The sequence below is a fragment of the Halichoeres trimaculatus genome, unplaced genomic scaffold (assembly GCF_033239565.1).
Source record: "Halichoeres trimaculatus isolate MK-OKI-2021-1 unplaced genomic scaffold, fHalTri1.1 fHalTri1_scaffold_18, whole genome shotgun sequence".
NCBI lineage: Eukaryota > Metazoa > Chordata > Actinopteri > Labriformes > Labridae > Halichoeres > Halichoeres trimaculatus.
The window spans coordinates 19439990-19453639 of NW_027437196.1; the positions used below are offsets into that span (position 1 = coordinate 19439990).

At 38.9% G+C, this 13650-nt stretch overlaps 1 protein-coding gene across 1 annotated transcript; it reads left to right on the forward strand.

Moving 5' to 3' along the window:
- The first annotated feature begins 3089 nt into the window (after window positions 1-3089).
- Window positions 3090-11784, forward strand: eef1e1 (eukaryotic translation elongation factor 1 epsilon 1). The gene is made up of 4 exons (XM_074693939.1): window positions 3090-3236; window positions 3969-4166; window positions 6976-7071; window positions 8633-11784. The coding sequence occupies exons 1-4, from the start codon at window positions 3153-3155 to the stop codon at window positions 8774-8776; spliced, it is 522 nt and encodes a 173-aa protein (XP_074550040.1). The 5' UTR covers window positions 3090-3152; the 3' UTR covers window positions 8777-11784.
- The last annotated feature ends 1866 nt before the right edge of the window (window positions 11785-13650 follow it).

A 13650-nucleotide genomic window follows, 5' to 3' on the forward strand; every position in this document is an offset into this window, starting at 1 on the left:
AGACACAGTCAGGGAGCTCTCACAGGTCATGAAAGGTAACAGAGGAGACAGGCGGGGCTGGGGCCCTGCATCCCGGCTAGACAAATCAGTGTAACAGCATATTGTAAGCTACACACTAAGCATAGGGGGGATATATCTACCAGGACTGAGGCTGTGTTTATGGCTATGCCTTCCATGAGAAGCCCCACGGCACTATCGGTGACCCCCCACTGTAGATTTTCTTACTAATGTGACCCCAGATTGCGTATCACAATCGGCATGAGAAAACTCCCACAGGCTACGGTTAGTCCTGGGCACTGAGGATCGTTGTCCTCAGCCCGCCTGAGTACAGACAGGATGTGGCAGCTTGGAGGCATTTAGTTAAAGGAGACGTACTTTAACGCTGCAGGCATGCATTTATGGAAGCCCTACGAGGGTAAAAGTGTATGACGTGATGCAGTCTATAAACAAACAGCAAAAAGGAAGGTTAGATGAGAAAAAAAAACAGAGAATTATCTTTACCTTGTTCCATGGCATCTAATCATTTGTGATAGTCTGTAGACTCATTTTTATAATTATTTGTTTTCTGGGACAGCTTTCTCTCAACAAATTGGATTTAAAAATATCATCTGTTGTAGTATATTAAGCACACATAGTGAGATGGGGGGAATGTAGATACATGGGTATGTGGAAGCAGTCTGGATGGAGCACAACTGCTGCCTATATGAGCATCCAGAGGCACAGTGCAGTATTTTCACACTGCTCCAAAGCAAGACTTTATCATGCGTTCATTGTCATCTGAGATCAGCTCACCAAAGTTGACTTGGACTTATGATGACTAGCAAGACGGCATTAGAAATCTACCTTGTAATCTAAAACTTGCTAGTTCAAGCCAGATAAAGAGATTCTTTGTATTCTTTTCAGTCCGTCTTGTAAAATTAGCTGAACAAAACCACAGCCTCACAACCAAAGGCTTTAAAAAGTTGAATTAAATCCACATTGTTATTATTACTTATCACACTGTGACCAAAATCATTTGAAAAGAAATATTTAAGGTATGGTAAATCAAGTGAACGACTCCTGACTGTCACGCCATCATGGTTGACTAGGACACTTGGGTGCGAGGTTAACCTTTTTAGTATGAAATAAAGCCTGCTCATTTTGAAGCAATAAAATGTTAAACAATAAACAATATATGGTGCTGCAGTGGAATTTGTGTCCAAAAATTCAGTGACTGATTAGTCCACCCTTGAACAGATTTCACATTTGTTTTCAAAATGACTTTGTCACACACCCTGTTACTCCCTCATTTAGTGCACTCAATAGTTTTCCCTCAAACTCCGGGAAAGAAACTGAGAGACTTTGAATAGAGAACACTTCTAATTGTCCCGCTTCACACTTTTACACTTTTTTTTTAATGAACATTTAAGATAATAAAACATCAACGGACAGTAACCACAGTTGGTGTAACAGTACAGTTTTATGAAATAATTGATCACTTAAGATGAGTATTTCTCAAAATGAAAATGTTTCTCAGTTTACCTAGTCAAAAAATGCAGATCTGTAGAAAGTATGGTACAGAACAAAGCTGCAGCAGTCAGCTTCAACACTGACCCACTACCAACTGTCTTCCTTGCTCTACATCTCTTGTTTCTTATTTCTACCTGAATAAGGTCAATATTTTTTTTTTTTAATGAGTTTGATTTGTATTGCCGAAGACATTACCTCAAGCCTTGTCATCCAGGTGAGTTGTTACAAAGTGGGACCGCTGGGGAAGGAAATGAAGCTTGTAGTGCCAGTCTTGGCCTTGCTGTCACTGTCTATGGTGTCACACAAAAACACATACACAATAGACAGTATACTGTTAATAAGCCCAACTTTGACTGACATCTGACATTTCATTATCGGAAAATTGTGGCAAAGGGTAAATCCAAACAGACATGACACACACAGTGTCACAGCTAGGGCACTCTATAGAGACAGAAGGACAGGAGAGGACAACTTTGCTTTAGGACCTTAGACTGAAACTCCAAATCTTGTACTGTCTATTTGGTTCCATTTAACCACAGCTTCCCATGCGGAATCAGACAAACAAAGTCATGTTACCGTGAATTCACAACATTACTAGGGGGCTGAGGAGATTACAAAGCTTGACTTCAAGATATGTTTGTATCATAGACTGTGTGCACTGCAAAAAGTAAAATCTTATCAAGTGTTTTTGTCTTATTGTCAGTAAAAATGTCTTTTTAGACTAAATATGAGCCACAATCACCTGTCCAGTCCAGCAAACTGTCTTGTTTCAAGTTATTTAAAGACAAAAATTGGAACTAATTTACTCGAAACAAGTAAGAAAAAATCTGCCAATGGAGCACGAAATATTTACTAGAAAATTTGCTTGAGACTAGAATAATGTCTTAAATCGAGTAACTTTTCTCTTGTTCCATTTGTAGATTTTTCTAACTTGTTTTAAGCAAGTCAGACCTCATTTTTGTCTTAAAACAACTTGAAATAAGACTTTTTCTGGACTAGTCGACTGAATTTGGCTCATATTAAGTCTAAAAAAAACATTTTCTACTGAAAATAAGACAAAAACACTTGATAAGGTTTTAGTTTTTTCCAGTGTGGTTTGTATTCAAAAAATTAATGTATTGATAGGTAGCAGTGTTTCCATGTAGATTAAGATATATTAATAAAATATATTGAATAACTTTTGTATTTTGGATATGTTCATTCTGAATTTTAACTCAAAAGCTTGGCTTCTTGTGCTCAACATGCAGTAAGCCATTATAACACTTTTCAGCTTTGTGAATAAATAATTCTCTGGTACCAGATAAAAAAGACAGTCACATTTTATTTTTCTTTCATTAACATTTGAGGTTTAAAAATATTTCCGAGCCATTTCTTACTATAAAAAATGTACTGAATGATTTCTCTACGCAGAACTTACAGGACAAAAACACTTGTACATGGTGACAGATCTTCATGGTCTCATCAGTTGTTTTACCATTTTAAAAGGATGGTGGCTAATTCACTGATGCAATGTCTTGACAGACTGGTATGCTGAGGCGCTATTGGTTGCCGCTACTGTCTGTCAAACTGAAGTAGGCGGAAGTTAAGTCTTTCAACCAATCGCGTCACACGCATTCTGCACCGCCCCTTAGACACTCAGAAACATGGCGCTACGGGAGCTATCATCGTTGGAGAAATATTTAGGATTAAAAAAGCCGAATAAATACAGCACACAAGGGGATAAAAAGGTATTAGGACTCGTTTTCTATTTCTTAATTATGTTACACTTCATACTTGCGTTGATAGTCTTTAAAACTGTGTGAAAGGATTGTGTTAAGCACATAGTAGCTAGCTAAATAATGCTAAGGAGCTAGTCACATGTGTCAGAATCATAATCATTTGTTCCTGTGTCTTTACCTTTTACTCTCAGATGATCGTAGATAATATTTTTAAGACATATGGTCACGGCGGCTTGACAACTCTAACGCCGGTTGTCTCATTTCAGCAACTCAGCGCAATGAAAGTGGCTCGTTGCTTCGCGCATGCTCGTCCACAAGACTGAAAGTGAAGGACTGTCTGTGCTGTACCAATAGGAAATGAATCAAACCTCAACCATTAGTCATTGAACGGGTTGGAGACAAGTCACGTTTTGAATCTTACGCCTTTTTAACTGAAGGATAAAACGTAAATATTACAGGAAATGGTTGAAAATAATCGTGTTCACCTTATTAAACACACTTGACACACGCAATGGAAATTATTATTAAGAATTAAAGTGACATTTTGTGAATTTCCTGCCTTTGGAACAGACGTGTGATGTGCTGTAAAAAATAACTGTAAATCAAATGCAGTAACTTTAAGGCAGGGATATTAAAAATACATCCTTACAATTAATTAATTATGATAAATTAATAATCTATGGTCCTCCTTCTGGTCATTAACTTTCTTTTTCTCCCCTGCTCTCACACCTGTCCATACAGATACCTGTGTTACAAAATAATAATGGCCCTCCATTGGTGGGACTGGTGACCATCGCTTGTCACCTGGTGAAAGAAGCCAAGCGCCCAGAGCTGCTGGGTGACTCTGCAGAGAGCAGAGCTGTGGTGCAGCAATGGCTGGAGCACAGAGTCACAAAGCTCGACAACTGCACAAAGGAAGATATGAAGATAATTCTGAAGGTACTGACGCTTAAATTTAGGGATTCTTCTGCCAGACCTATCTTGACTTTTGTTAATAGACATGATGCCAACCAGTCGCCGTCATCCAAGATTCTTAAACTGTTGATTCCATGTTTTTTTCAGATTGTCTAAAAAGCAATTGTTTTACAATTAAATTTGTACCTTTTGAGTGGCGCCACAGTATCTCAGTTTCCACACACTTCTTCCCTCCGTCCATCAGCTCAGCCAGTGTGTGTATGTGTGTGTATGTGTGCTTGTTTTTAAGGCAAAAGCGACAGCAATACAGACTGATGTATGGCCCTTCAGTGACATGGCCCCACATGACAGAGAAAAATGCTTTAATGTGCCTGACGCCAGTCAGCGTGAAATAGATCACCAGCCACTGGTCTGCTGGACGCTAGGCGCCTCTTGGCACTGTTGTGTCAGCATGGAGTGTTTATGTGCGTGTCTGTACGTGCACACTTCTCAGCATGACACGCAGTTGTGGCATGGCTGAGGATTCATGCTGTGCGGCAGCATGTTATCTGGACAGGCCCCTTAAATATTTTAATGGTGCCACTTACAGAAGAAGTCGCCCTGAGCAGCTCAGTTGTGTTGCCCGGTAGCCCCCCGTCCTGTCCTGCTGCTTTAGCTCCATCCTTAACACTCTTCTTACAAGCACACAAGTCATCTTCTATTATATTATCCAGAGATAAAAACTGTCAACTGGTGGAGTTTTGAAACTTTCTCACCCCTGGGTGTAGATCAGAAATTCAAAGTTTTTTTAAGCCAGGATTTGTTTCTAAAGAGAACACAGAGTCACTTTGTTCATAAACAAACAGGCTGTGAACAAAGAAAGTAGATTTTATTTACAGACTACTTTTTACGGACACAAGTGACACAGAGCATTTCATAACATATTACAAAATACAAGAATCAAGATGACTCACAAAGCGATATTAATCAATCAATGCAATATTTGACATGCAACAATGAGGTGCAGCAAAAGTAGAATGTTTACAATGAACAGACCAGCTGAACATACTTGATTAAAAGCCAAACAAAACAAATGTTTTTTGATTTTTTTCAATGAAGTTTCAACAAAAAGTGTAAGTTTGTGAGCAGGACATGCCAAAGGGTTCAGTACTATGAACTCAAAAGCACAAAAGTTAGTTGAGAGTTTAGGAAATTTTCTCTTTCTTAAACCGCAATACCAGTTATAAGGGATTTTGTGCAGCTTTTATTTGATCAAGTTGCTTACCGTTGGTCTTGGAATTTAAATTCACACCAAATGTGTCTGAGTCTGTTCAACATCTTTACATCCCTGCTAGTCTTTATGAGCTTTTCACTTTGGAGTTATTGATGTTCTCAGATTTATGGATTAAATAAAGCATCTGTTAAACAAAAGATCAGCTTTTGCAATTTATTTCTTTTTATGCTTTTCTCATCCTGAATACATTTGACAGTTTTGAGAATTTGAAACTTAAAGTGTTTTGAAGTTATCATATTAATTAACGCCCATAACACAGGGCCACCATCCAAAAACTGTTGAATGTTCAGTACCTTGACTGTGTCTGAATTACACAATGTAGACAAACAGCAATGAAGGGAAACAGTCCCTGCAGTATCATAACAGAAGATAATGACAGTAAACTGTAGCTAAGTCAATGTGGATCTAAAAATAGCGGGCACAAAGTCATGCATTCAGTAAAAAGGAACTGTGGATTCTTCGGTTCATATTCATGGCTCGCCTAAAGGGCAAAATAAAAAACCTTCAAACAAAAACTTTTGCACAGCTCTTCACATTTCTTCTGATTTTTGAAAGAGCTAGCTCCTGACTCTGTACTTGTCTCAATGCAACTTAAAACTTTATCATCAGTGTGTTATGTGAGTGTACCTATCATAGAGAGTGCTCTTAAAGCAGGGTCCGGTAGAGAAGAACCCAGGTTGGAGCTCCATGTGTTGGCCGGGTGTGTCTGGAGACTTGTCCCTCTTCTGATGCTCGACTGGGCTTCAGCTCCATGGCTGTAGGCTAAGAAAAGCAAGGATCTGATTGTGGAAGGAGAGGAAGTCTGCAGTCTTCATGCCTTGTTTGGCATCACCCACTCTTGCCGCACAATAACTCCATTTGCCCCCAAGATGCTCTGTGTGCATGGAGTGTTTCCTTTGCACAATGTACAAGTGCTAAAGATGGTCCCTTCCCCTGGGACCAGCACTGCCATGCACGACTTGCGCACACACACACACACACGCTGAAACCCCACGTCATTATGGCCAAGTTTAGGACGGCTTCATTAGATTTGCAAGCTAGAGTTGAATTCATTTGGTAGTGGAGTAAACAAATAGCCTGTTTTGTAGAGCATCTGTGCTGAGTCCCCAGTCATGGGGAGGCATGGTATACCCCCTCAGGTTACACATTATTCCTACCCACAAAGCACAGCACATAGACACACACGCAAGCTCAGATCCAGGCTCACGCACCCAGAGATATATAGGTTAACGAACCTGCTATCATACCTTCTTTAATGTCTGCAGTGTCTGTCAAGAGAACAGCACTTCTGTAAAAGATGTTAATTTTGCATTAAATTCTTTGCAGAGCTGCATTTTTAATTTATATACTCTTTGTGTTAGTTTTTATACAGAGTAAGTCATAGGACAAACAGCAGCTCCTCACTTCTGCGAGGCTTCATTAAGGATTCAAATGAATGTAACCTCCCTGTATTCATCTCACGTGAAGACAATCCTGTTTACACAGAAATGCATACCGTGCTGCATAAATTACTGACCCTGTTTGCATAACTGCTAATGTTGTGAAAATGTATTCCTGCAGGATCTCAACCTTTACCTGCAAGACAAGGTCTTCCTCGCCGGCAACCAGTTCACCCTAGCTGATGTTTTCATGTACTTTGGAATTCATCCACTCATAGTAAGTCTCTCTTTTGTCCCTCACTCCTGCATTAAAGTCCACCGCAAGATGCAGATTGAGTAGTGATTTATAAGTAATGAAGTAATGAACATCACTTCAACTAGAAGTTTATTCAACAAGTTATATCGTTTTATATCAATATAAAAAATGTATGTAAAAAGGTTGGGGTTAAAAAAAAATATTTCACACATTTACATTTTGTTTCTGTCTGTAACATAACTGGTAGAGGATCAGATAAACTGTAAATCCTGCTGGTGTAATGCATTGCTCAAAGATTTCTGTAACTAACAATGACCAAACCTAAAGGATAAAAGCTGTAACCTCTGAGGAAACTTAAATATGTCCTCAGTTTTCTGAAGTTAAGCAGGGGATTGCCTCTTCTGGGGTAAATGTGATTGATTTGTTTTGCCTCTGTATTTTTACCAAGGACTTTCTCACCCATCCATCCATCCCTCCATCTCGCTTTTCCCTCCCTATCAGTGCTCACTTCAGTCAAACCACAACTTTAATAAGCAATTTGTCACTGTGCATAACACACAATCGGACCAGTCATATGGCCAAAGGCCATTAAGAACAAGTTGGCAATAAACACACGGGTTATAAACACATTCTCACTTCTCTTTATAAAGTGATGTGGCACCAAGTGATATCTTTAGCCTCGGACCAGGAACAAGCAAGTTTGTTATGCCTTCCAGGATTAGAAAAAAAGTGACTCCAGAAATGGGAAAGACGGAATGAGAGGGAGGGAGGGAGGGATCACATGTTGAGAGATGTCAGTGGTTGTGGCGGAGATGGAAGGTTGCCTCCCGCCACCAGGCAGAGGAGCGTCACTTTGGTTTGCAATCAGTGTGCTTTTTAACCTCGGGGACCAGGGGTCAGTTAGCCCAACCCTTAACCAGCGCCTGTCCTGATGTTCAATTCATGGAAAACAACATTACACAAACATTAAACCTGACTGATGCTGGAATGGTTTAAGGCTGGATTGTTGTCTTAGTGGGTATTTCCACAGTCTAGTTAATTAGATGATGAAAAAGCACATGCCTAAGAAGAGAGTTTTTTCACCAAGGACGTCCTGATGCATTCTGGTCCTTACTTCTTGTTCTTTTGCACCTTTTATAATCCTGTAACAGGAAAATGAGTAATTTTGACACCAGCTAGTTACAATATATTCCATGTGAAAAGGCCTAAGTGATTGTTTTGTGACTGGTTTATATTTATTATTAACATCATTGGAGGATGACTCTCCTCAGTACCTGTAACAAACCTGGGGGTAGGTCATCCTTACATGAACTTTGTTTCTGTCTTTGGTCTCTCAAAATTTCAGGACGATTAATTATTACGACCAGTGGAGACTTTTAACGTCTCATCATCTCATTTGAAAGTTTTCAAGACCTGAAAAATCAGAAGTGACCGTCTTAAAAGAAATGAGACACAAGAAACTTAGCTAAAGCTTTTTTTTCTGTCTAAGTAATAAGACAAAAAATGCTAGACTTTTTAAGCCTGGTTGTTTTTTTATTTATTTTTTTTTTTTTAACCTTCTTTTCTTTCTTTTCTCGCTCAGGTGGACTTGGCCATCCAGGAGAAGGAACAGTACATGAATGTAACCCGATGGTTTGATCACATTCAGCACCTCCCCGGCCTCCGACACCACCTTCCTCCTGTAGTTGTTCTTAGGAACCGAATTTACACCGGCAGGCACCACTGAGACCTGATCCCACCCAAACCAGCCTTCACAAGCTCCCTGTCTCCTGGATACCCCCACAGATTGTTACCTATAATCCAAGAGTATCACATAATAATAACTCTAGTTACATTTGAGGATACCTCCTCGCTCCACCTGTGTGTTTTGTTCTTCGTACAGATCAAAATTCCTGCCTTAATGTTTTGTCCTTTCCACATACCTAAACTCCTTCTGCTTGTGTTTTGGGGGTTTTAAAAACACACAATTAACCAGGAAAATCAGTGACTATCAAAAAAGAGCTCCTAATCTAACTGTTTTAATATCTGAGGTACTGAGATTCTTGCTAATAAAAGTTCAGTTCAGTTTATATTCTTTAAAAATCTTAATGTTTTTAATAGTTTTCATGCCCAAAATCCAGAACTACTATTGTCTTAAATGAGGGTCGGGGTGGGTTAAAGGATTTATCGAGCCTTTAAAATGTGCTAACACTATGAGCCTAAAGTTGACAGTTTTATCCACAACTACTAAGCGGAGGTAGTAGACGGTTGTATTAGTCTTTATGGTTATTGTCATTTTTTGCTGCGTCCGTTCGGATATTTACATGTCTATTTTCAAAGGGAAGACTGTCAGTGTGTTGAAGCAAAATGCTGGGTGTGTGTTTGTTGTGTACTATTTATAGATAATCATTATTTGTATTTGAAAAGAGTCTTGAACATGTGATGGAACGTGTCACAGGTTAAGTTAAGGCTTCAGACAATGTCACTTAACAAGGCGGTGCATTGTGTCTTCAGGACAGGCAGCCTCCTTCATAACATATCAATGCATTTCCAGCAACAGTTTGTCTGAATAGATCTGATAACTGATTCAACATAACCCTGTAATGACCGCACTCACTGCTGAGTCCACATTGTTCAGCCATCTTGGCCCTGATCACTACAGTGGGGCCTCTCTCAGCTTGTTTCCCCATCATGACTGTGCTGTTTGTTTGTTTTTCTGAGGATTTTAATGTGCAGCCATTTCACCAGACAGTGTAGTTTCTGTGTGTGAGTGTGTTCCTGATTACATCCCTGCTCTCTGTCCCACTTCCTCTCCACCAGTCCGTGTGGGCAGCAGTGAGCACTTGAGCGTCAGCCCCAGAGTCAGAGATCAGAGTGAGGCTCCAATCAGTCCCACTACCACCACTGTTGATGCTGCAGGCCACAGAGAGGGCAGCGGGCTCACCAGCTGCCACACAGATCCAGCCAGCCAAGGCCAGAACCCGGGCCCCTGGGCGACAGTCAGCCACTGTGTGTCATTTCAACCCTCACGCTCCCACGGGGCCTACTGAAGAGAGACAGAGAGAGAGAGGGACTTAGGGAGGGAGGGAGGCCGCTGAGAGAGAAAAAGAGCACCCAGAGGCCGAGGGATCTTTTTGTGACATGTGAACAATGATCCATGCGTCTGAAAGCCTTTCTGCTGCTGGCTGGATGTTTGCTATTAGCACCATTAACAAGTCAAGTTGTGGCAGCAAAACCTGCTAATGAACATAATGGAGGTAATGATACTTAAAGAGGAGTGGGCAAATATTAAGAAATAACAAGCTCATCTGACCCGTCACAATGCAAGGGGCTCTCATGTGGGTTTCAACTCTAGTTTTAGCAAGTCTGCATCTGCATTTTGTGTTTGCACTGATACTCCTGGTATTTCTAAACACACACACATCAGTATTTGTGGCTTCAGTGTTTTCTTTTACGGATGTAAGCACGATGTTCACCTGGTGTCAATAAATCAAAGGGATACGCAGCTCATGACCCCTGTTTTTTGTGCAGATCTTTTGCTGTGTGCTTCCCTTAAGAGTTTACTATACATAAAAACAGACAACAAACAGATTTAGTGTTTGATGCAGACTGTAAGAAGGCTCACTGTGTTTGTGGCAAGTGTCATGAAGGAGATGTGATGGATAAAAACAGCTCGCAGTCATTTGAAGAAGCCTTGTGACTACTCTGAGCAGTTTGTGATGTGGTCTCCTGATAAAGACAGCCTTGTTCTCTGGGTTATGTTAATATTTGAATGGAATGCAGTGTGCAGAACCAATCAGATCTTATTTCTGAGATGTAAATAATTGAGCTTTGGTCAAAAAGTTTCTGCTCAATGAACTGTTGGTAATTGATAACATATTGCTGTGTAACAGAGTGCTGTAAGAGAAGAATGCAGGTTAAAATGTATTTGGAAAACTACTGGTAAATGCCACAGAGCTCATTTTCTATCAAAATATTTTGTAGTTCATGGAGCTTATGTATTTCATACTTTCAACTCAGACTTTTAGAGTAATAAGTTATAACTTTTTCAGTGTGAGCATTTTTATTTGCAATACTATCTTTCCTCAGTTTTAAATGTAGAACAGGGCTTGAATGATCTAAAAACCACATCATGTTTCTATAAAAACTTCACACATTGCCCCAAATCTTTGATAAAAGGGTCTGTACTTGAAAACTCTTATGTCGTTTTTGAACACACTGAAATTAATCTTAATTCTTCTTTTTTACCCACAAAGGCCTAAAAGACCAGAAGCAACCACTTTATTTTTTTATGCCTAAAACCACAGCAAAGGACCGAAGAAAAATGGAAAAATTGCATATTTCCATCATTTCATCACAGAAAAATTATGATGAATTATCATGAATGAATGATTCATTCGACTGTAGAAAATGAGACAAGACTCCTTGTTTTTTTCATCATTTAGTAGCATTTGCAAACAATAAGATGGACATCTTTTCTGACAGGAGGCACCAAAATCAGAAACTCAACACCAATCAGAAGTCTCTCACAGAAGCTTGAAATGTACAAGAACTGAATAAAGATTTTGCGCTTATGAAAGGTCAAAAGCATGAGCCACTTTGTGGATGTCAAAAGTCATATAATTTATTCACTTAGTGTTGCCCTGCAAATGCTAGGTGTCATTTATTTGAGCCCAAATCAGCATAACTGGAGCATAATTTTTTTTTAAATCAGTCAATATGGAAAGTGACTGCACGATCAGTTGTGATACTAAACAAGAGAAACTAGAGAAACTATAGTCCTTTAAATATGTATTTTTTTTAAAAAAAATCTGGTTCTTCGTGTTTCTAAATGATCCTGAATTATCAATTTGTCTATTAAATTGAAAGTACACTTTCCTGGTATGTCTTGTCTTTTTTCTCCTGATGCAGTCAGATCGGTACATTCAAAGTCAGTCTCCTCCTTATTGAACCTGAGTGTAGTTACAGCCAGACACCAGGATGAGACCTCCGTAGGTAATCAGAATCAGGGCTCCAATTAGAGACGACCTGCTCACCGACTTCTGCTGGTGAGGGGAGAGACGCTCCACAGGGTCAGACCCACACTGACACACTCATGACCCCCTACTAAACCAACTGTGCCTCTGCCCCTGGCAGCATTATTGTCTCACTGCCTGGTGAGGAAGAGGTCAAAGGTCAATGAGGTAAGGTTTTCATCAGTATTTATTGGTGACCTCATGTTGCTAAGGAACTGGGTGCTTTTTTCTCTTTTGATTTAAATCCCCCCCCCCCCCAGGAATATCAGTTAACTCTGTTAACAAATGGTAATACCACTTTAGCTGAACTGAACACTTGTCATTTTGTGGGTTGATACAGTCTTTATAACTGGTTTATGGACTTGTAACACTGGTGATATTACATCAAATTTCATGTAAAATAGTCCCAGCATTTATGTGTGTGCATATATATATATATATATATATATATATATATATATATATATATATATATATATATATATATATAAATATATATATATATATATATATATATATATATATATATATATATATATATATATATATATATATATATATATATATATATATATATACAGAGCTGCATTTAGTGCAAAAGCTAGTGTTTGAAATCTACACAAGAAGCAAAAAGCTCAAAAAAGAATAAGCTAAAAAATACAAGAGAGGCATGATAATCCTAAAATTGGTCCAATGATAGTTCACAAGTTACGGGTAATAGATAACACATTACATTAATGCTAGAGGAGTTTTGACTCAAAGTAAGGTATTCATAAGTCACTGGAGCAGTAAGATTTAAATTGAAACTAAATCAAACAAAATTGTTGGTGCAAACTAGAAAAGTAGCTTTCATCTACAAGCCGCCCTGCAAACTGAACACTTCATAGTGAGTGCTTTACACAGCAAGCTGTGATATGATGGAAGAACAATCTTCAAAATGTGAAATTGAAACAAATATGACACAAAAAAATTCTCAATAACTTCGAAAAGAAGAGAAAAAAAGTTTTACTCCACATTAATGCTCTTCTGATGGTTAGAGTTTAACAATGAGCATAGGAAGATTTTTTGACCTTGTCTGGAGGTTGTATGTAAAATCTTCCAAACCCTAACTCTTACTTTATCTTCTAAATAGTTTAAATCCAAGAATCTTAATGATATCATTAGTTTTTTTTCGGCACACACTTGTCAAAATGGCAACGTTTAGAATAAAACAGTAAGCACTGTTGTGCTGACATGCTTTGAAACTGATATTTTACCTACTGACACAGATTTTAGGACCTGTGCAGAAAGAAAGGATTTCACCTAATTACACCTTGACACTGTGGTATGCAATAACCATGAAAGATTTCTGTTATCCCTGAGTGTGCAGGAACCTTGAAGTTCCCTTTCAACCAAAACATCAAATTTAAATTAAAGCAGGAACCCTATTGTAAGTTATAATCATTTGTCACCGTTTCTTTGGAATCCGAGTGTTTTGTTAAATTATGATAGAATAACATCTATCAAAATGGTTTTACGCCCTGCCAAAAGCTGCAGGATTTATTTAATGCATTTTTCACAAATACACAGCTTCTATCCAATCTACCTCCTCATCATTACCCAACAC